Source organism: Lithobates pipiens, unplaced genomic scaffold, assembly GCF_037356315.1.
Source record: "Lithobates pipiens isolate NorthernLeopardFrog02 unplaced genomic scaffold, aLitPip1_a1.2 Scaffold_19, whole genome shotgun sequence".
NCBI classification, from domain to species: Eukaryota; Metazoa; Chordata; class Amphibia; order Anura; family Ranidae; genus Lithobates; species Lithobates pipiens.
In genome coordinates, this window is record NW_027507764.1 from 258,265,063 (window position 1) to 258,287,085 (window position 22,023).

The window sequence follows — 22,023 nt, forward strand, 5'->3', positions numbered from 1 at the left end:
AAGTGTAAACTCACCACATAAACACTCTATATACAAAATAACATTCCCCAATAAATATCAGAACATGATGCTCACATTTCCATGGAAGCACAATTGAATGAATGCTGATTATTCAGATAATTACCATATTCATGTTTATTGAGGATTGTTTTGTTTTTTTATGTACTAACAGTTAAGTTTCATACACACAATACGAAAATTGGATGAAAAATACCAATTTTGAAGCGTTCGTGCATATGAGCGTATAATTTTTTTTTTTTGGTGGGCGAGTGGATCCTGGGTAAGAGTTCCCACACTTTTTTCCCCAGGACTTGACCCCTGACTACACTACTTTTGTTGTAGCTGAGATATGTATCAGAAGATATTTCACACACAGCCCACCACCCCCCGTGTGATCTTAGGTGGCAAAACACTGTTTGCCAATCTATAAACAGAAAGAAAACATAACTGTTGTTGTTCCCTCATGTTCCTTTAAATGAGAGCTTATACACCAATGTATTGGTTTGATCAATATGTAGAGTGTATCCGGAAAGTATGCAGGGTTTCACTTTTTCCACTTTTTGTTATTTTACAGTCTTATTCAAAAATGGATTAAATTCAATATTTTCCTAACAATACCCTATAATGACAAGGTGAAAGAAGTTTGTTTGAAATCTTTGCAAATTTATTCAATATAAAAAAAGAGAAAAAAAAAATTACGTAGTATCAAGTATTCACATCCTTTGCCATGACAATTTTAGCTCCGGTGCATCCTGTTTCCACTGATCATCCTTGAGACATTTCTACAACTTGGTTGGAATCCACTTGTGGTAAATTCAGTTGAATGAACATGATTTGGAAAAGGCACACACCTGTCTCTATAAGGTCGCATAGTAAAAAGTGCACGTCAGAGCACAAACCAAGCCACGAAGTCCAAGGAATTGTCTGTAGACCTCTTGAGACAGGATTATATCGAGGCACAGATCGGGGGGAAGGGTACAGAAAAATGGCTGCAGCATTGAAGGTCCCAATGAGCACAGTGGCCTCCATCATCCGTAAACAGAAGAAGTTTGGAAACACACCAGGACTCTTCCTAGAGCGGGCCGCCCAGCCAAACTGAGCGATTGGGGGAGAAGGACCTTAGACAGGGAGGTGATCAAGAACCCCATGGTTACTCTGACAGAGCTCTAGCATTTCTCTGTAGCACTCCACCAATCAGGCCAGTATGTACAATGGCCAGACGGAAGCCAGTCCTCAGTAAAAGGCACTTGACAGGACACCAGGAGTTTGCCAAAAGGCACCTGAAGGACTCTCAGACCATGAGAAACACAATTCTCTGGTCTGATGAAACAAAGATTGAACTCTTTGGTCTGAATGGCAAATGTCATGTCTGGAGGAAACCAGGCACCGCTCATCACCTGGCCAATACCATCCCTACAGTGGTGGCAGCATCATGCTGTGGTAATGTTTTTCAGTGGCAGAAGTTGGGAGACTAGTCAGAATCAAGAGAAAGATGAATGGAGCAATATACAGAGACATCCTTGATGAACACCTGCTCCAGAGCGCTCTGGACCTCAGACTGGGGTGACGGTTCATCTTCCAACAGGACAACGACCCTAAGCACACAGCCAAGATATAAAAGCAGTGGCTACAGGACAACTCTGTGAATGTCCTTGAGTGACCCAGACAGAGCCCAGACTTGAACCCGATTCCCTTTCTAACCCGATGGCGCTTGAGAGGTCCTGCAAAGAATGGGAGAAACTGTCCAAAAAATGGGTGTGCCAAGCTTGTAGCATCATACTCAAAAAGACTTGAGGCTGTAATTAGTGCCAAAGGTTCTTTAAGAAAGTATTGAGTAAAGTCTGTAAATACCTATGTACATGTGATTTGTTTTTTTTATAAATGTACAAATATTTTAAACAAGCTTCTTTCACCTTGTCATTATGGGGCATTGTTTGTAGAATTGTGAGGGAAAATAGGATTTTTGCACTTACCGTAAAATCCTTTTCTCTGTAGTTCACTGACTGACACAGCTCCATTACTTTAGACCATCGGATTGTTATGCCACCTTCAGGAGAGGACTAGGCAGAACATGTTAACATGTACAAAAAACAGAACTTTCTAGTTCCGCCCAAGGGGCGGTCCCTTCAGTAACAATCCCCCAGCCTGCATCCTGCAGCCTCAGTACGTCAACAAGCAGTATAACGTAAACAATAGGAGGGGAGGGTGCTGTGTCAGTCAGTGAACTACAGAGAAAAGGATTTTACGGTACAAAGTACAAAAATCCTATTTTCTCTTACGTTCACTGACTGACACAGCTCCTTTAGTTTAGACAATCGGGACATCCCCACGCAGTGTCAAAACGAGGGGTGGGAAACCGCATAAAAATTTCACCCACAAAAACAGATGTGCTCCCTAACAGGGGAGTCACCAACTTAACTAACCGCATCAGAACTTGCAGTAACAATGCAACAGTGCATTTTACTTAATTTTTTCTGGCTTTTGATAAGAAATACAGTTAATTTTAAGTGCAATTGCAAAATTACAGGGCCACCTGCAAAACTTTGTGGCCAAAACAGGCATCAGCCGATGCACTGACATCTACCTTGTAGAATTTTGTAAAAGACGCCGCTTTACACACCTGAGTGACAGAGGCTTGATGTCGGAAAGGCCCAAGAGGTTCCAATTGCCCTGGTGGAATGGGCCGTGACAGGAAAGGGGGGCACCTGCCCCTTCAAGGCATAGGCCTGTACCACAATCTGTCTGATCCACCTGGAAATGATGGCAGGCGAGACCGCCATGCCTTTTTTCAGACCATCTACCGAAACAAACAGAGTGACTTCCGAAAGGGAACTGTGGCAGACAAATATACCCTTAGAGCCCGGACCACGTCCAGGGAATGGAGGACCACCTCCTTAGGATGTGTAGGTTTAGGACACAAAGATGGTAACACAATGTCTTCATTGATGTGGAACGTCGAAACCACCTTATCCTTATGGATAACCAGATAAGGCGACTTGCAAGACAAGGCCACCAGTTCCGAAACCCTCCTGACCGATGTAATGGCCACTAGAAACACCACTTTCTGGGAAAGAGTCAACAAGGGAATTTCTCTGATATTCTCAAATGGTGGTTTCTGAAGCGCTGATAACACCAGGTTCAGATCCCACAGGGATAACGGTGGATGCACCGGAGGAACTACATGCCAAACCCCCTGAACAAAGGTGCTCACTAGAGAGTGAGACACAAGAAAAAAAAAAGACAGCCAAGGCTGATATTTGTCCTTTAATGGTGCTTAAAGCCAATTTCTGGTCTACTCCACGCTGCAGAAACAGCAAGATCCTGGATATGGAATAGGAGCGCGGACACCATCCTTTCTCCTCACACAGAGATGTAGGCCCCCAGGTACGATGATATATCTTCCGAGAAGATTTCCGTGCTCTCAACATAGTTGAAATCACTGAGTCCGATAGGCCCTGGTTCCTTAGCACCTGACTCTCAACAGCTATGCCGTTAAAACCAGCAATGGTAAAGCAGGATGGAGAATCGGACTTTGAGATAGAAGGCCCTCTCGTAACTGCAGTCGCCAGGGGGATCCCGCCACCAGGCGCACTAGGTCAGCGTACCAGGAACGCTGAGGCCAATCAGAATTACTGGAATCCCCTCAGTCTCCATTCAGTGGAGCAGACGTGGTAGTAGCTTTAGCGGAGGAAAGGCATAGATCAGTTGGTACTGACCCCACGGAGCTACCAGCGCGTCTGACGCGTCTGCCCAAGGTTCTCTTGCCCTGGATACGAATCTGCACCTTCCGATTGAGACGGGAAGCCAGGAGATCCACGTCTGGTGTGCCCCATCACAGGCACAGTAGCCTGAACACCTCTGGATGCAGTGCCCATTCTCCTGGGTCCAGCATCTGGTGACTTAGGTAGTCCGCCTGCCAGTTCTCCACTACCGGTATGTAAATGGCCGATAGGGCCGGTACATGTCACTCTGCCCACTGAAGGATGTGAGTGACCTCCCGTGCTGCGGCTGAGCTTCTTGTGCCTCCTTGATGATTGACATATGCCACCGCCGTGGCGTTTTCCAACTGGATCCTGATCAGATGCCCTCGAAGTCTCATTGACCATGTGCAGAGGCATAGCCTCATCGCTCGTAGCTCAAGCACATTGATCAGCAACTTGGATTCGTCCCCCGACCAGAGGCCCTGGGTTGACTGTACCCCCAGTACTCCACCCCAGCCGGTCAGGCTGGCGTCCGTTGTGATCACTGTCCAATGTAGAGGTAGGAACGACTTCCCGGACCAAAGTGCCGGGGATATCAGCCACAAGAGCAGGGAGTCCCTGACATACTGGCTCACCTGAATCTGCCGATCCAGGGATAATGGAGATTTGTCCCATTTCATCAAGATCTCCTTCTTCAAGACTCTGGTGTAAAACTGGGCGTACGGCACTGCCTCGAAGGAAGCCACCATGAGCCCCAGAACTCGCATGCAGAATCGTATTGATGACCACCTGCGGTTCATCTAAAGTTTTACTGCGGCTCTGTGAGTCGGAAGCTTGTCTGGAGGGAGAAACACTCTCGCTTCCATGGAGTCCAGCAGTAAGCCTAGGTACTGAAAATGCTGAGAACCGACTTTTTTAGGTTTAACAGCCACCCAAACTCCTGCAGGGCCTGCATGGTGATCACCACATCCTCCTTTAATTCTGAGGCGGAAGATGCTCTCGGGAGGAGATTGTCTAGGTAACCTACGATCGCGACCCCGTGTTGTCGCGGCAACACCAGAACTGGAGCCAATACCTTGGTATAGTCTTGGGGGACTGATGCCAAGCCAAAGGGGAGAGCCACAAACTGGTAGTGGGCGTCCCTAACTGCAAATCGCAGAAACATCTGATGCCGTAGGCATATAGGTATGTGCAGGTATGCATCCTGGATGTCCAAGGATGCCAGGAAGTCCCCTTGATGGAGTGCAGCGGCTACAGAGCGAACCGATTTCATTCTGAACTTTCACAAAGCAATTGAGGGCTTTTAGGTCCAAGATCAGACGTACCCCTTCCTTTTTGGGAACTACAAACAGATTGGAGTAGAACCCCTGGAATCTTTCTGGCTCCGAAACAGGTACTATCACCTCGTGACTTAGTAGGTCCCTTACCGCCCCCATGAGGGCCTCCCAGTGAGCTGGGAGTAAAGGTATGCTGGAGGGGAAGAATCTGTTTGGTTGCCAAGAGAGGACCTCTATCTTGTAGCCAGAGGAAATCAGTACCCAGACCCATTGGTCAGACAGCCGAGAGGCCCCCGGGCTGCAAACTCCTGAAGCCGACCCCCACCCGTGAGACGGGCGGGGCAAACCTTCATGCGGTAGCACTCTTGCTCGCAGGCTTGTGGTTCCAGGGACGCTTTTGTCCTTCAGAGGCTGTCCTGTCGGGCTGTGGATGTTTAGCCGAAGCCCGGGGGAGGGGGGGGAGGTGAAAAAGTAGTGAGTGGAAAACAGTGCCCTTGCCTATGGCGTGGCTCCTTAGCCTTTCTAGCCTGTGGGAGTAAGGTACTCTTCCCACCTGTGGTATTCTTAATAATGTCATCCAACAAGGCTCCAAAGAGCCATTCACCAAGGAAGGGTAGATCCATCAGGGCTTTTTTAGATGCCTGGTAAGTCGACCAGCATTTTAGCCAAATAAGGCACCTCAGCACCACTGCTGACACTGAAGCCCTGGATAACCGAGGGAAGGTATCCAGGGCTGCGTCATAAACGTACTTAAGGCCTTGCACTAACTGGTCTGCTAGTTCCATGCAGACAGGAGAAGCCTGTTACTCCCCCAATTCGCGGTGCAAACGTTTTGCCCACTCGGTCAGTGTCTGCGACACAAGTGCGGAGGCCAGTACTGGTCGCATCGCTGACCACACAACCGTAAACAAGGAACGGGCCACTGCCTCAGCCTTCCTGTCCGTGTGGTCCTTAAAGGCAGGAGTCCCCTCTACCGGGATCGTGGTTACTTTATTTAACCTGGCTAGAGTGGGGTCCACGACCGGAGGAGCTGACCATTTTTTAAAGCGGCTCTCCTCAAAGGGGTAACACACCGCCATATATTTTGGGACCAAATAGGTCCGTTGCGGTCTACTCCATTACTGTATATGAAATAAGTCAGATACGGAAACACCTTAGGTGCACGGGCTGGCTTACGGGACCCAAAAGGGACCGCTAAATCAGCAGAGGAATCTGCTGTATTCTTAATCTTCAGGTTATCATGCACAGTTTTGATAAGGGCTGCAATGAACGATTATTTTCATAATCGATTAATAACCTTTAAAAAAAAAAAAGAACGTCAATTTGACGTTCATTTTCAACCACAGTGATGGGAAAATTTGGAAATAGAAAACTTCTTAGTCAAAGGAATTTTCAGACAGTGGATGTGGTTTTTGTTCATAAATTACATTCATTTTAAAAACAGAATGTTAAAAACAAGTGAAAATTTCAAACACAATTCTTTCATTCAGCGAATGTACAAAAACTTTTCGTCTGAATATTCTCATCTGAAAATTGATCTGTGTGACCAGCATAAGGCTTGGTACACACCTATGCAGTTTGCTTTTGATCTGTTTCTGCAGTGCTTTTTGCTGTACGTTTTGATTTTTGCGCATGTGATTTTACTGCAATTTGCATTTCTTTTGGGCAGATTAAAAAACACAAATTGGTCCAAAAACGCATTACATGCTTTTCTGCGGCTTCTCCATTGAAGTATAGTGAACCAATAAAGCACCATTTTGCATTAAAATTCCCTGACCCTTTTAGATCTAAACATGTCCCATAGGAAACCATGTAAATGAACTGTAGTGCATTTCTGCAAAAAGCACCAATAAACACATAGATGTGAACCAGGTCTAATGCCCTGTACACACGGTCATAAATTCTGACGGAAAAGTCCCGTCGTAACGAACAAACGTCATCACGTTCCAAACTATCAAATTTTCCGACAACTTTGTCTGACAGCATGTATGCAACACCAGTTTAGGACAAAATCCATCGGAAAAAATCAGACGGATTTTGTTGTCAGAATGTCCGCCCGTGTGTACAAGGCATAAGACGTTTAGTAAAATAATGGGGTTAAAAAAGCTAAAATTAGCCCTTTATAGTAGAAAAAAAAGCAGATAATCACTACTATAAGGGGTTCATTTTTTTTACTGTAGAACAGTGAAAGTAATATTTACAGTAGCGATTATTTGCTCTTTTTGTACTATAAAGGGCTCATTTTCTTTTTTTTAACCTCATTATGTTACTGGCCGATTAAAGAGGACGTAAACCCTGATGAGTTTACTTCCTCTTTCATTCCCTGCAAAGGCAAAGCATAATGGACTACTATGCATCACATAGTAGCCCATTATGTGTCACTTACCTGACACAGGAGCCAGCGAAGTCACCGCTGTCCCCTGTAGTCCGGCGCATCCATCTTCTCGGTGGGGTCTCGCTGCTCCGCCGCTGTCATTCAGGGAAGCTGCGATGATGTCACTCCCGCGCATGGAAGCCGACACGCTCATCTTCGTCGTTGACGATGCCGCGCTCACTGCGCCTGCGCACCGCTGTCTACAGCGCAGTGCCTGTCTTTCGGCAAATATCTCCTAAACCGTGTAGGTTTAGGAGATATTTCTTGGACCTACAGGTAAGCCTTAATCTAGGCTTACATGTAGGTCAAAGTGTGTTGTAAGGGTTTACAACCACTTTAATCGATAATGAAAATGGTAATCGATTAATTTCATAATCGATTAGTTGTCGATCAATTCGTTGTTTCAGCCCTAGTTCCAACTAGCGATTTGTCACGCGGACCCGGACGGGGACTCATCCTCACTGTCCGATCGGTCCTGGTCAGCGTCATCTGAAACGACAGAGCAGGGGCCGCCAGTCTCAGCGAGGCCCGAGTCTGTGTCAGAGCTCTCCCCGGAGGGTGGGGGACGGGGGGTGGGGGCCGCTTTTTACCACCTTTGCACCCACGCACTGCCTCCATCCTGGCAACGAATGTGTCAAGGACTGCCGACAAAGTGTCCAGAGGCACTGCACTGTTTGCAGGTGGACCGGTGGCAATTGCCTGGAGTTCGGGGGAAGAAACACCAGTTTCTGAAGCCATGCTGACCCACCCTGTCTGCCACCTGTTGGGGACTTAGGACAGTGAATGGTCCCACCCTCTTAACTGCTGCAGTCTGAGGGGCCCCCACCACAGGACTCACCACCCTGACGAGTTCTGCGCTGTCCAGCTAGGTGTGCCTGTGTCCTGTGTCATCTCCCAGGTGTCTGAGAGGAAACCGTGCTGTTCTGAGCCTCAGGGAACAGCGCTGGGCATAAAAACCATGCTGGCCTACAACAAAATGGCCGCCGAGCGTACAGTATAAAGGACATAATCACAGGGAAAATGGCAGCTGAACTACAGTAAATTGGTTCCTGACCATGCTTCTCCATGATCACACCAAACATGGCCACCAAACTGTATACAGAGAGGCACAGTCAGCGAAAAATGGCAGAGAAAATGGCGGCAGACAGCGCTACAGCGATCAGCACAAACAGACCTCCAGAAACCTAGGGGAGAGGCAACAGACACCCAGGGCACAGCCACCCAGTGCAGCCCCCCATCCAAGGTAAGAGCCCCCCAGGGAGCCCCTGTCTATGTGGCACACACACCACTCAGCAACCCATGCAGCATCCCCCACAGGGGGAGGGAAGATAGGGACAGGGAGAGAAGAGAGGTAGGAGTGGGACCACCAAATTGACCTCCCAGGGAATGCCCAGCTGGTCAGCCCCACCGAGGCAGGGAGAGCTGTACTTACCATTGCAGACGAGCTGGGAACATTCCATCACAGACCCACTCTCCAATCAGTAGGGGGTGGCTGCTGGCCATGGCACACTGTAACACAGACATCAGTAGCCCGGTCATACGTGTGCCCCGGAGCATTGCGCTCACCGGCCACCCCTGAATCCTGAGGGGCATGTCGTGGCCGACCCAGCACAGAGCTCTGGTCTGCACACACTCGCTGGCCAGGCTGGGGAGACTACAAGGACAAGGGTATCCAGCATGTCACCCAGCAGGCTGTTGATAGCAGATCACAGGATCTTCATCTTGCGCAAAAGGCAAACTTCAGAAGAAAAAAATCCCCGGAACGATGGGCCCACAGGGTTCCTAGGTCCATCTCCTTCACTAGGCAGAAAAAAACTGAGGCTGCAGGATGCAGGCTGGGGGGTTGTTACTGAAGGGACCTCCCCTTGGGCGGAACTAGAAAGTTCTGTTTTTTGCAAATGTTAACATGTTCTGCCTAGTCCTCTCCTGAAGGTGGCATAACAACTCGATGGTCTAATGTAAAGGAGCTGTGTCAGTCAGTGAACGTAAGAGAATTAATATAATCCATTTTGGAATAAGGCTGTAACATAACAAAATGTGGAAAAACTGAAGCCATGTGAATACTTTCCGGATGCACTGTATAGGCTGTTATTGACAAACTCCTGACTCAGGTACAAAAAATTTAAATATATGTAAAACTTTAACCGTGATAATATATCTTTATATTTATTTTACACCATGAGGTAGGGTAGAATCATGGGGTTAGATTGTGGTATATCATAAAATGCTTTTCGCTGGAATGTAAGGTGAAAGAATGGCTTACATTGAAGGTCCTGATTTTGCAAAATACCATCCGAAGAATAGCATTTTTTCCCCCTTCAGTCCTGAAGCCAGCTTCCTGCCCTGTACTCAAACGATAAGATTTCACATGCAAAAAATGTTCTGCACACCGCAAAAAAGGCAGCAAGACAGTTTGAGGTGAAAATGCAGGGCAAAGACTTATCAGTGGGTAATTTCATTCCTATCTCTGAAACATGAAGTAAAGTAGGCATCATATAAAATGTTTTAGATCTAATTTTATAAACGAGAGACAGTACAATAGTTTTGGATGTTATGTTTTATTGTTTTACAGCAGGGTTGGCGTGGTAATGATGACATCCTTTTGGAAGATATGTCCATATCCTGCAATAAAATCTAGAGAAGGTTAAAAATCCACAAGTTTAAGATTATTATGTTTATAATACTTACCAATTTTACTGCAAAATCATGTGAGATACAAATCAAGAGTGCAGACCAATGGAGACTACTGGAGTAACAAGTATGAAAATCTTGCACAGACATCTTATAGCAGTAGTCAATATTATACTACTACACACACACACAATGTATGTTCACTATTATCTTCAATTCTAACCAAAATTAGTAGCCTCAAATAGCTAAGGTAACTGCTATTTTTTAAACAAGTGCTAATCTTTGTAAAGACTTGAAAGCCCCTGTTTATAATGTATTTGGTTATGTACCACATATGGTATGTCTTTTTGCTGATGACACAAAGGTGTGCAATAGTGTTGATATTTCTGGAGGTGCATTTAACATGGAACACGATTTGGCATCACTGGAAGATTAGTTAAAGCAGTAGAAACTAAAGCTCAGTGATTATAAATGCAAAATAATGCATGGATAGGAAATAATCCCTCGATAAAGCACAATATTGGGGATAGAGTGTTGACCAGAACTACAGAGGAAAAAACACTTGTGGGTCCTTTTTTCAGATGATTGCAAAATGAGCAAACATTGTGGTTTAGGCAGATGGAAAAGCAAATAGAATTCTAGGATGTAGAACTAGAAAGATCACCAGCAGGAGGAAAGAGATGCTGTTAGAGCTTTAGTTAGACTTCATTTAGAATACTGTCTGGTTCTGGAGACTTCACTTACAAGATATTGATAAGACAGAATGAGTTCAGACAAGGACAACACAAATCAAATGGTTAAAGGTCTGGGCAATAAAACATCAGGAGAGACTTTGAGAACTTACTATAGACAGTCCCAACCTAAGTTAGAAGGGAAGGGGGAACATAACTGAAACCTTTAAATACATTAACAGTGTGAATATGGTTCAGGGTGGCGGTATTTTTAATATGATGCAAAGATCAAGAACATGGAGGAATAATCTTAAAAAAACAGAAGGAAAGTTCAAAACTAATATTAGAAAGTATTTTTTTTTTTTTTTTTTTGCAGAAAGAGCAATTGATGCTTGGAATAGTCTTCCAGTACAGGTAGCAAGTGAGTCAACAGTATGTGGATTCAAACATGCTTGGAAAAAACATAGATCTACATTAAAAAAAATGGGCAAACTTACTTTTCTGCTGTCACTCTATGGTATGTTTAAAGCATGTAAATCTATTTTCAATATGCTTAGCATCATGTCTCACGGTTTTCTTAAAGCCTATAAATGAGTAAAGATCTTCTTGCAGTGGGTCTGCACTCACACTGCAAGGGTTAAAGGCTTGCTTATATAGCACCCTCTAGGTAGGTAGGTGCTAGAGTAGGATTTTTTTGTAAGTTAGGTAAATTTAGGCAGGCCTGTTTTGATTTAGTCTGGACTGGGAGTGGCTCAGAGTAGCAGCTGTTGACCCACAGGCAGCATCACTGGGACCTCCCTCTTCTTTCTAGAAGGTTCTGGAAAGAGAAGAGAGGTGGAGCTGCCTGGGGTGTTTTAGGGAGCCCTGACCAATCCCCAACCTGGATTGGCAGGGGCAGGCCTCCTTAAATACCCAGGGTCAGCCCAGCTGGGGGGGGGGGGGGGGGGGTGGAGTTGTTGAGCCTGGAGATGGAACCAACACAAAAAAATTTAAAATATTTTATTAAAATATTGGCTTGTATTGTCTATGGATTCACAGGTTCGTACCTCCGGCACCACTTATGACATACAGAAGGGCCACCTCAATCAGGGATCGAATACTTAAAAGTGGGTTCAGAGGGAATATGCACCATTTTTGGGGAGCTCCCAATTCTGTGTACAGAACTCCTTCAAGTAGCCATATTGCATTGCATTTTACATGAAAATTACAGCATTGCAGATTGAAACAGAAAGGTCATTTTTAATGACATTCAATTACAATATGTCTTGTTTTGCAATTCTGTACGCTATATAAAAAAAAATGTATTTACCATTTTTTCCCCCCCCACAATGTGGAGTTACCCTTTTAACCACTTAAAGTCCACCCTATAGCAGTTTTACTGCTACAGGATGGCAACCTCTGCACCGGATCACATATACAGTATATACATCATCTGGCTCTCCCGGGTAGGGAGCCTCCATGTGCCCTGCCAGCGGCTCATTTCAATTGTGATCACACATATCGGGAGCCCAGCGGTGGCACCTGACGATAACTGAGCAGTGAGGCAGAATGGCGGGCTGTCTATGTAAACATGACCGCGCAATTGTCAGTTAAAGTAACAGTGCCGTATCGCAAAAAATGGCCGGCCATGAAGGAGGGTAAATCTTCCAGAAGTCAAGTGGTTAAAGCAGAACTGCAGCCAAAAATATGATAAAAATGAACAGCCTATTAAAATGAAAATAACAAAACCAACTCTTGCTTCAATAATCCCCTATAATTCTACATTACATTTATGCCACTAGATGTACTTAATCTGATGGCAAGCATCAGTGAACGCACTTCCTTCTTTAAAGTCCAGATCATCCTGGACCCACTCAAAACTTCAGTCATTCTACTTCCATTTAGCTTGGGTCATTCTAGAACCACTCCAGGATATGACTGCACAGTGAAATGAGAAGCAGCACAGTGATGAGCTCATCTCCCCATAACTCTGCATTATCTTCCTATCAGCATGCTTCTTGATTGGAAATGTGTGCTACTGCATCTTCCTCTCACACTCCAACTCTGCCATACAGGGACTGCAAGAGGGGGATACCAGGTCAAATCCAAATCCAAATCCAATCCAGTACTTATACTGCTTTCATTTAAAAAATACATTTATTGATGTATAAATGAAAAGGATGCATTATTTAGCATCAGAGTTAGGCTAGGACTTAAGTGAAGACTCAAAGCGGAGTTCGACCCACTTTTACAACTTTATCTTAACCACTTGCTTACTGGGCACTTAAACCCCCCTCAGTCCCAGACCAATTTTCAGCTTTCAGCGCTGATGCACTTTGAGTGACAATTGTGCGGGCATACAACACTGTACCCAAATGAAATTTTTATCATTTTTTTCCCACAAATAGAGCTTTCTTTTGGTGGTATTTAGTTACAGCTCGGAGTTTTATTTTTTGCTAAACAAACAAAAAAAGATGCAAAAAAAAAAAAAAAAAAATCATGTTTTAATAGTTTGTTATAAAATTTTGCAAACGGGTCATTTTTCTCCTTCATTGAAGTGCGCTGATTAGGCGGCACTGATAGGCTGCATTGGTGGGCACTGATGGGCTGCATTGGTGGGCACTGATGGGCTGCATTGGTGGGCACTGATGGGCTGCACTGGTGGGCACTGATAGGCATAGTTAAGGCGGCACTAATAGGCACAGATAAGGCGGCAAAGATGGGCACAGATAAGATGGCACGGATGGGTGGCACGGATAAGTGGCACGGATGGGTGGCACGGATGGGCACTGATAGGTACCACAGATAGATGGGACTGATGGGCACTGATAGGTGGCACTGATAGGTGGCTCTGATAGGTGGCACTGATAGGTGGCTCTGATAGGTGGCTCTGATAGGTGGCTCTGATAGGTGGCACTGCTGGGCACTGATGGGCGGCACTGCTGGGCACTGATGGGCGGCACTGCTGGGCACTGATGGGCGGCACTGGGGTGCAGCACCTTTGAGGCAGATTGGGTGGCACTGTGGGTGGCACTGTGGGGTGGCACTGTGGGGTGGCACTGTGGGCACTATGGGCACTGACAGGGGGCACTGACGGGGGGCACTTACTTTTTCTTTTATTTTACTTCAGGATGGCACTGCGGGAGGCAGGTGGGCACAGGCAGGTGGCAGGTGGTCCCTTGTATTGATGGCCGTGATCGGGACTGATGTCCCGATCACGGCCGCCGGTGATCGGCTTTTTTTTTCTCTCCTCGCGCTGTCAGCGCGAGGAGGAATAATAGCCGATTACCGGCTCCGTTCTATCACATGATCAGCTGTCATTGGCTGACAGCTGATCACGTGATAAGGGGTCGGGATCGACCCCTTACACGGATCGGTGATCAGGCGAGTCTCACGGACTCGCCGATCACAGAGCGCGCCGCGCGCGCCCCTCAGGGGGCGCGCAGGCCGCTCGTAACCAGGACGACGTCAATAGACGTAGTCCTGAAAATGTAGGTCCGCGCTAATGCCGTCATTTGGCAATAGCGCGGATCTGAAGTGGTTAAAGGAAAGACCACCCCTCCACCACTCGTTTTTGGATAACAGTTTTGTTTTTTTGTTTCTTACCTTTTCTGAAGTACTGAGTGTACTGCTCCCTCGCTGCCTTCTGGGACCTGTGTGTGTGTCCCAGAAGACGACGGGGCATTCAGAAAGCATTGCACGAATTGCGCATGCGCAGTAGGTAACTGGCCGTGGAGCCTGAAGTCTCCATTGCCGGTTTCCTTTAGTTACAATGGCGGCACCTGCACCCAAGCCGATGGACATTGCGGGCTCCCTGGACAGGTAAGTTTCTTTATTAAAAGGTCATAAGCTACAGTATTTGTAGCTGCTTTAGGTGAAGACCATAAGTTATCAATCATTTATGGGCGTCTATATCTTTGTCTATAGCGGTAGTGAAGGAAAAAAAAGGACATTCCCTGTACTACTTTTTTGAAGTAAAACATGTTGATGTTGTCTCTCTGAATGAATGTTTATGCATGATAATGTATTGCTAACCTCCTCATGCCTAAGGGTCAAACAAATCGAAACGCCCAAGCACAATTTTTTACATGTTTTTGTAAAATCGTACATATAATCACAACTACTTTGTGCATCCAGGTGGATTATACCTTGTTTTTTTTTCAGAAAAACTGGGCTTTCATTTGGTAGTAAATATTTATGGATATCTACTGAATTTTTTTTTTAATCAAAGGAAAACTGGCCCAAAATACTAAAAAAAAAAAAAAATTTTTAAACGTACCGTATATACTCGAGTATAAGCCGAGATTTTCAGCCTCTTTTTTGAGGCTGAAAGTGCCCCCCTCGGCTTATACTCGAGTCATCGCTGTCTGCCCGCTCGATCAGCGTGTCGAGCAGACAGACAGCGGCCATTCTATTCAAAAGCCGCGCCTCCGGCTCCGCCTTCGCCTGTGATAGGCGGAACACTGAATTTCCCAGCAGCCTGTGTTCCGCCTATCACGGACATCGTATCATCCTCGTACTACGGACGAGGATGATACGAAGGCAGTGATAGGCGGAACACAGGCTGCTGGGAAATTCAGTGTTCCGCCTATCACAGGCGAAGGAGGAGGCGCGGCTTTTGAATTTTACAATGGCCGCCGAAGAGGGCACGGGACGGAGGCAAGGCAAGGCAAGGCAAGGCACGGCACGGCACGGGACGGGACGGGACGGAGGCAAGGCAAGGCACGACACGACGGCAAGGCACGGGACGGAACGGAGGCAAGGAGGCAAGGCACGGGACGGAGGCTCGGGACAAAGGTAGGCTGGACACACACACACACACACACACACACACACACACACACACACACATATACATACACACACACACACACACACACAGGGATGGGTGGATGGATGGAGACACACACAGGGATGGGTGGATGGATGGAGACACACACACACAGGGATGGATGGATGGATGGATGGAGACACACACACACAGGGATGGATGGATGGATGGACACACACACACACAGGGATGGATGGATGGATGGACACACACACACACACAGGGATGGATGGACGGACACACAGGGATGGACGGACACACAGGGATGGACGGACACACAGGGATGGACGGACACACACACAGGGATGGACAGGCATGTCTCACCCTCGGCTTATACACGAGTCAATAAGTTTGCCAGTTTTTTTGGGGGTAAATTGGGGGCCTCGGCTTATATTCGGGTCGGCCTATACTCGAGTATATACGGTAGCTGTATTTTTCTTGTTACTACCATAACCTACCACCAAAGAACAGGCCAAAATAAAATTCTCCTGCTTTTGACAATCGCAATGATACCACATATGTGGAGGCATGAACACCGTTATAGTCTATGGGACACTAACATGAAAAATCGAAAGTGCTAATTTTATAGGCTTATATGCATGGTATTGTCTTAAAAAGTGTTTGGGGACCTGGGTCCTGCCCCAGGGGACATGTATCAATGCAAAAAAAAGTTTTAAAAACTGACTTTTTTTGGGAGCAGTGATTTTAATAATGCTTAAAGTGAAACAATAAAAGTGTAATATTCCTTTAAATTTCGTTCCTGGGGGTGTCTACAGTATGCCTGTAAAGTGGCACAGGTTTCCTATGTTTAGTCTGACAGCAAAATTACATTTCTAAAGGAAAAAAATTATTTTAAAACTACTCGCTGCTATAATAAATTGTTGGTCTGGCAATACACATAAAAGTTCATTGATAAAAATGGCATGGGATCCCCCCAAAGGGGAACCCCGAACCAAAATGCGTGGGGGTCCCCTCAAATTCCATACCAGGCCCTTCAGGTATGGTATGGATATTAAGGGGAACCCCGTACCAAAATGTTAAAAAACAATGGCGTGGGGGTCCCCCTCAGATCCATACCAGACCCTTCAGGTCTGGTATGGATTTTAAGGGGAACCCCATGCCAAAATAAAAAGAATTAAAAAAAATGGCGTGAGTCCCCCCAAAAATCCATACCAGATCCTTATCCGAGTACGCAACCCGGCAGGCCGCAGGAAAAGAGGGGACGAGAGAGCGGCCCACCCCCTCCTGAACCGTACCAGGCCACATGCCCTCAACATTGGGAGGGTGCTTTGGGGCAGCGGCTGCCCCAAAGCACCTTGTCCCCATGTTGATGGGGAGAAGGGCCTCATCCCCACAACCCTGGCCCGGTGGTTGTGGGGGACTGCGGGTGGGGGCTTATAGGAATCTGGAAGCCCCCTTAACCCCCAGATCCCGCCCCCCGTGTGAAATGGTAACGGAATACAAATGTACCCCACCATTTCACAAAAAGCATGCGAAAATGGTAAAAAAAAAAAAAAAAAAAAAAAAAGACACTACATGCCTTGGGACCTTTATTAAAAAATAAAAAAATAAAACTGTGCCACGGAGTGTTCTTCTTCTTCTCACGCTCTGATGGACAGAAAAAAAAAACAAAAAAAAAAAACACAAGCTGCCTACGCCCTCATTACGGGGCCTCTCAGATGACAGTTCTTTTATAACGGAGGGTGGGGCAACACAATGACATTGCCGGGTGACCCCACCCCCCTTTGATGCACGGGGACATCCCTATGGCTTTCCTGTAGCATCAGAGGGGGCGGGCCACCCGGTTACATAACCCCCACGCCATTTTTTTTTTTACATTTTGGCGCAGGGTTCCCCTTAATATCCATACCAGACCTGAAGGGCCTGGTATGGAATTTGAGGGGACCCCCACGCATTTTGGTTCGGGGTTCCCCTTTTTATCAATGAACTTTTATGTGTATTGCCAGACCGACAATTCATTATAGCCACAAGTAGTTTTAAAATTACACTTTTTCCTTTAGAAGTGTCATTTTGCTGTCATACGGGAAACATGCACCACTTTACAGGCATACAGGTATGAAATTACAAGGAATTAAAGGAATATTACACTTTTATTTTTTCACTTTAACCACTTAAGGACCACCTCACGCCGATACGTGTCAGCAGCGGCGCACTCGTGACCCGGGCCTGAGCTCTGTGATTGTGGCCACGGGACCCGATCACCGCTGGTGTCCAGCAATCGGGTCACAGAGCTGAAGAATGGGAGAGGTAAGTGTAAACAAATCCCTCCCCGTGCTTCCTAGTGAGCTTGTCACTGATAGTCTGTTCCCTGTCATAGGGAACGACGATCAGTGATGTCACACGCCAAGCCACGCCCCCAAAGTTAAAAAAAATGACCAGTTACACTTACCGGTAACGGGTTTTCTAGGAAATCTTCCAGGACGGCACACCTGAGAGATGACTGGTCCACCTGACAGGAAACACAATCAACAACAAGTTCAAAAGTCCCCACCCCTCCCTCAGACCCTCAGTTATGGCAAAGGAAAAGACCCCACACCAGTGTCAGAGGGAACATTCTGTGAGGAATGAACATATCACACCAACAAAACAAGGGTAGGGAAGTAGGCCTGCCGTCCTGGAAGATTTCCTAGAAAACCCGTTACCGGTAAGTGTAACTGGTCATTTTCTCCAGTCATCTTCCAGGACGGCACACCTGAGAGGATGAGCAAGAAGTTCAGGCCTACCTTAGGGTGGGACAACCGCTTGTAGGACCTTCCTGCCAAATGCCAAGTCCTGAGGAGACAACAGCTCCACTCTGTAGTGCCTCAGAAATGTCTTGTGGCTTGTCCATGTTGCTGCCCTGCAGATCTGGTCGATTGAGGCGCCTGCCCTTTCTGCCCAGAGGTCGCCAGGGACCCTGGTTGAATGCGCCTTAAGGTGGGTAGGCACTGGTTTACCTGCCTGCCCATAAGCTATAGTTATGGTCTGTCTGATCCATCTCGCTATCGTTGGCTTAGAAGCTTGCAAACCCTTTCTCTTCCCTGAGAAGGTGATTAGTAAGTGACTGGATCTCCTAAAGTCTCTTACTCTCTCTAAGTACGCTAGGAGACAGCGCCTGACGTCTAAGAGATGGAACCTTTCCTCTTCCTTATTCTTAGGATTCAGGCAGAAGGACGGGAGAATAATCTCTTGTGTTCTGTGAAAACCCGAAGCTACCTTCGGCAAGTAAAGGGGATCCTGACTGAGGATTATCCTATCCTCTAGGATACGCAAAAATGGCTCCTTAATCGAAAGAGCCTGTAAATCACTAACCCTTCTGGCCGTGGTGATGGCCAGAAGGAAGGCTAACTTAAATGATAATAATCGAATAGAAATCTGAGCCACCGGCTCAAAGGGCCCCCTTGTCAGGGCATCTAACACCAGGGATAAGTCCCACGGAGGGCACCTGACCGACCTGACTGGGGTCACCCTTTCCCTGGCTAACAAAAATCTTTTTATCAGGGGTTCCTGTGCTAGTCTCCTGTCAAAAAACACAGACAGGGCTGCTACCTGGACCTTAAGAGTTCTAACTGCTAAACCCTGGTCCACCCCCTCCTGAAGAAAATCTAGGATGGTAGGTGTCATCTGGAGAGTCCCCTGCTTAGACTGTAACCAACGGGAGAAAACTTTCCAGACCTTTGCATACATTTTCCTGGTGACTCCCTTTCTACTGAGGAGAAGAGTATCTATCACTTTCTCCGAGCAACCCCTATCACGGAGGATTTCCCTCTCAAGAGCCATGCTGTCAGAGAGAGACGTCCCGGGTCAGGGTGAAAGACTGGACCTTGAACGAGCAGGTCTCGTATCGGCAAATGCAGCGGGGGAGCTACTAAACGGTTCTGAATGGAGGGAAACCAAACCCTCTTCGGCCAACAGGGTGCTATCAACACCAGGTCTGTCCTTGACTGAGCCAATTTTTGTAGAACTCTGGGAATGAGTGCTAGTGGGGGAAAGGCATAGGCCAGCCTGAAATCCCACATCTGTACAAAGGCGTCTACTCCCTCTGCTCCCTGTTCCTTGGAGAGGGAGAAAAACCTGCGGACCTTCGCATTCTTCCGAGAACCGAATAAATCTACTTCTGGTCTGCCAAAGTGTCTGCACACCAGGGCAAAGACCTCCTTGTTCAGCCCCCATTCTCCCTGAAGGATGGGTTGTCTGCTTAGGAAATCGGCCTGAACATTGAGGGACCCCTTTAAATGTACCGCTGACAGCGAGAGGATCCTCCCCTCCGCTTCCTCTAGGATCTCCTGAGTCAACCTCCTCAGCCTGTCTGATCTTGTCCCCCCCTGGTGGTTCAGGTAGGCAACCGCGACCAGGTTGTCCGAGAGGATCTGGACCTCTCTGCCCTGAAGTTGCTCTTGGAAGGAGCTTAGCGCCTTGCCTACTGCCAGAAGTTCCCTGAAATTGGAGGACTCTCTGGCTTGGCTGTAGTTCCAGGACCCCTGGGTATACCGGTCTCCCAAGTGAGCACCCCAACCCCAGGCGCTGGCGTCCGTGGTTAGGACCAGCGGTTCCATCTGGAACCAGGAGCGACCCCTCGACAGATTGTCTGAGTCAAGCCACCACTGTAGGGAGAGAGCAACCTCTTCTGTGATAGACACTCTTCTTTCCAACGCTTCTTTTCTTCCTCCCCAGGAGGCAAGAAGGAAGGCTTGGAGTTGCCGAGAATGGAGTTGCGCCCAAGTCACTGCCGGTATACAAGAGGTCATGAGACCAAAGAGTCTCATGATATACCTCAGGGAGGCTACCCTCCCTTGGAGGAGGGTGATAACTGTAGCCTGGCTGACCATCCAACCCAAGGACTCCAGGGTCCTCAGCACTGTGTCCCTGTCTCTCAAGGTCTGCGTTTGATCCACCCCATAGACCAGTAAATCGTCCAGGTAGGGTATCAAACCTATTCCCTGGAGATGTAGGTATGCCACCACCTCGGCCATTACCTTTGTGAAAACCCTTGGACTGGCTGCTAGACCAAAGGGGAGTGCCCTGAACTGCCAATGCTCTATCTTCTGCTGCATCTGTATTGCGAAGCGTAAGTATTTCTGGTGTTCTGGAGCAATGGGTATATGCAAATATGCGTCTTTCAGGTCCAGAGTGACCATAAACACTCCTGCCTGAAGATGTCTCCTTACAGAATAGATGCTTTCCATTCTGAACTTTTTGTGTAATAAGTAACGATTGAGACCTCTTAAATTTATTATCAACCGAAACTTGCCCGAGGGCTTCGGAACCACGAAAACATGTGAGTAAAAGCCCTGGGTCAACTGGCTGACTGGCACCGGAGCAATAACGTCTTGCTCTGCCAGTTCTCGTATACTTCCCAGCAGACCCTCTGCCTTGGTAGGATCCCGGGGGAGAAAGGTGACCAGAAATTTTGTGGAGGAGACAGCTGAAACTCTAGCCTGTACCCCTCTCTTAGGAGGCTTAGAATATATGGACTCTGCGTAACCTTCTGCCACTCGGAAAGGAAACCGCGGAGCCTTGCGCCTACCTTTACGGTGGCGTCATTTGGCTTCCTTATGGGAGAGAGCAGAACCAGAAAAAAGGATCGCACCTTTTCCCTTTCCCTTCCCAAGACCCCACTTTTTCCTATGGTCGCTTCTCCCCTTATGCTGACCTCTTGACTGGGGGGCACGAAAAAATCTCTTGCCCTTCTCTTTTTTAGGTTTCACCGGGAATTTCTTTCCCCTCTCTGTGGACCGGGAGAGGACCTGATCCAAACCTGAGCCAAAGAGCAGGGAGCCCTCAAAGGGAATCCCACAGAGACGAGACTTAGAGGTGAAGTCCCCGTCCCAGGTCTTTACCCATAGGGCCCTCCTAGCGGAATTTAGAAGTGCCGCTGACTTAGCTGTGGTTCCGACAGTCTCCACCGCTGCATCTGCCACATATGTTACTGCTCTGCTGATTACCTCCAGCGAGTCTACAATCTCTTTAGCCTCTTTGTTACGCGAGACGTGTTCCATTAGTCTGTCCAGCCACGCGTCTGCATTTCTGGCTACACAGGCCGAGGCTAGGGCGGGAGCCATAGCCGCCGCATTTGCCTCCCAAGCCCTCCTGAGTAGGATCTCTGACTTCTTGTCCATCTGGTCCTGAATGCTTCCTGCATCCTCAAAGGACAGATCGGACCTTTTGGATACCTGTGCTAAGGCTGCATCTAGGCGGGGAGTCTTAAAGAACCTCTCTTCCTCCTCGTCCTTGAAAGGACACCTTCTCTTCCAGGTTTTTAACCTAAGAAGCTTGCGTTCAGGCTCCTTCCACTCCCTGAGGATTATATCCTTCAGGGACTGGTGCACAGGAAAGGTTCTGGCCTGTAACCTCCCTAGGCCTCTATACACCCTATCCTGGGCTGACACCTGAGTAGAAGGCACTTGTATATCCTCTGAGGCATAGATGGCTTTTAATAAGCTTTCCATATCATCTGTCGAGAACAAGAGACCTCCAGGCTTAGCCTCTCCCTGGCTTATCCTGGTCCGAATCCTCCTCCCCAGTACTAAAATCTGGGGCCTGACCTTCCTCTGCCTCG

The 22,023-nt window shown here is 47.3% G+C and overlaps 1 protein-coding gene across 3 annotated transcripts in view; it reads right to left on the reverse strand.

The window, feature by feature from the left end:
- RPRD1A (regulation of nuclear pre-mRNA domain containing 1A) overlaps positions 1 to 22,023 on the reverse strand; it is a 194,556-nt gene that overhangs the window by 76,702 nt on the left and 95,831 nt on the right. Inside the window, exon 7 of one of the 3 annotated variants that reach the window (XM_077491934.1) lies at positions 9,854 to 9,974. The exons of the other annotated variants lie outside the window; for them this stretch is intronic. Within the exon in view, the coding sequence (XP_077348060.1) occupies positions 9,870 to 9,974 (105 nt within the window). The 3' untranslated portion in view covers positions 9,854 to 9,869. Of the gene's footprint in view, positions 1 to 9,853; positions 9,975 to 22,023 lie in introns of those variants that run through there. 3 annotated transcript variants of the gene reach the window in all.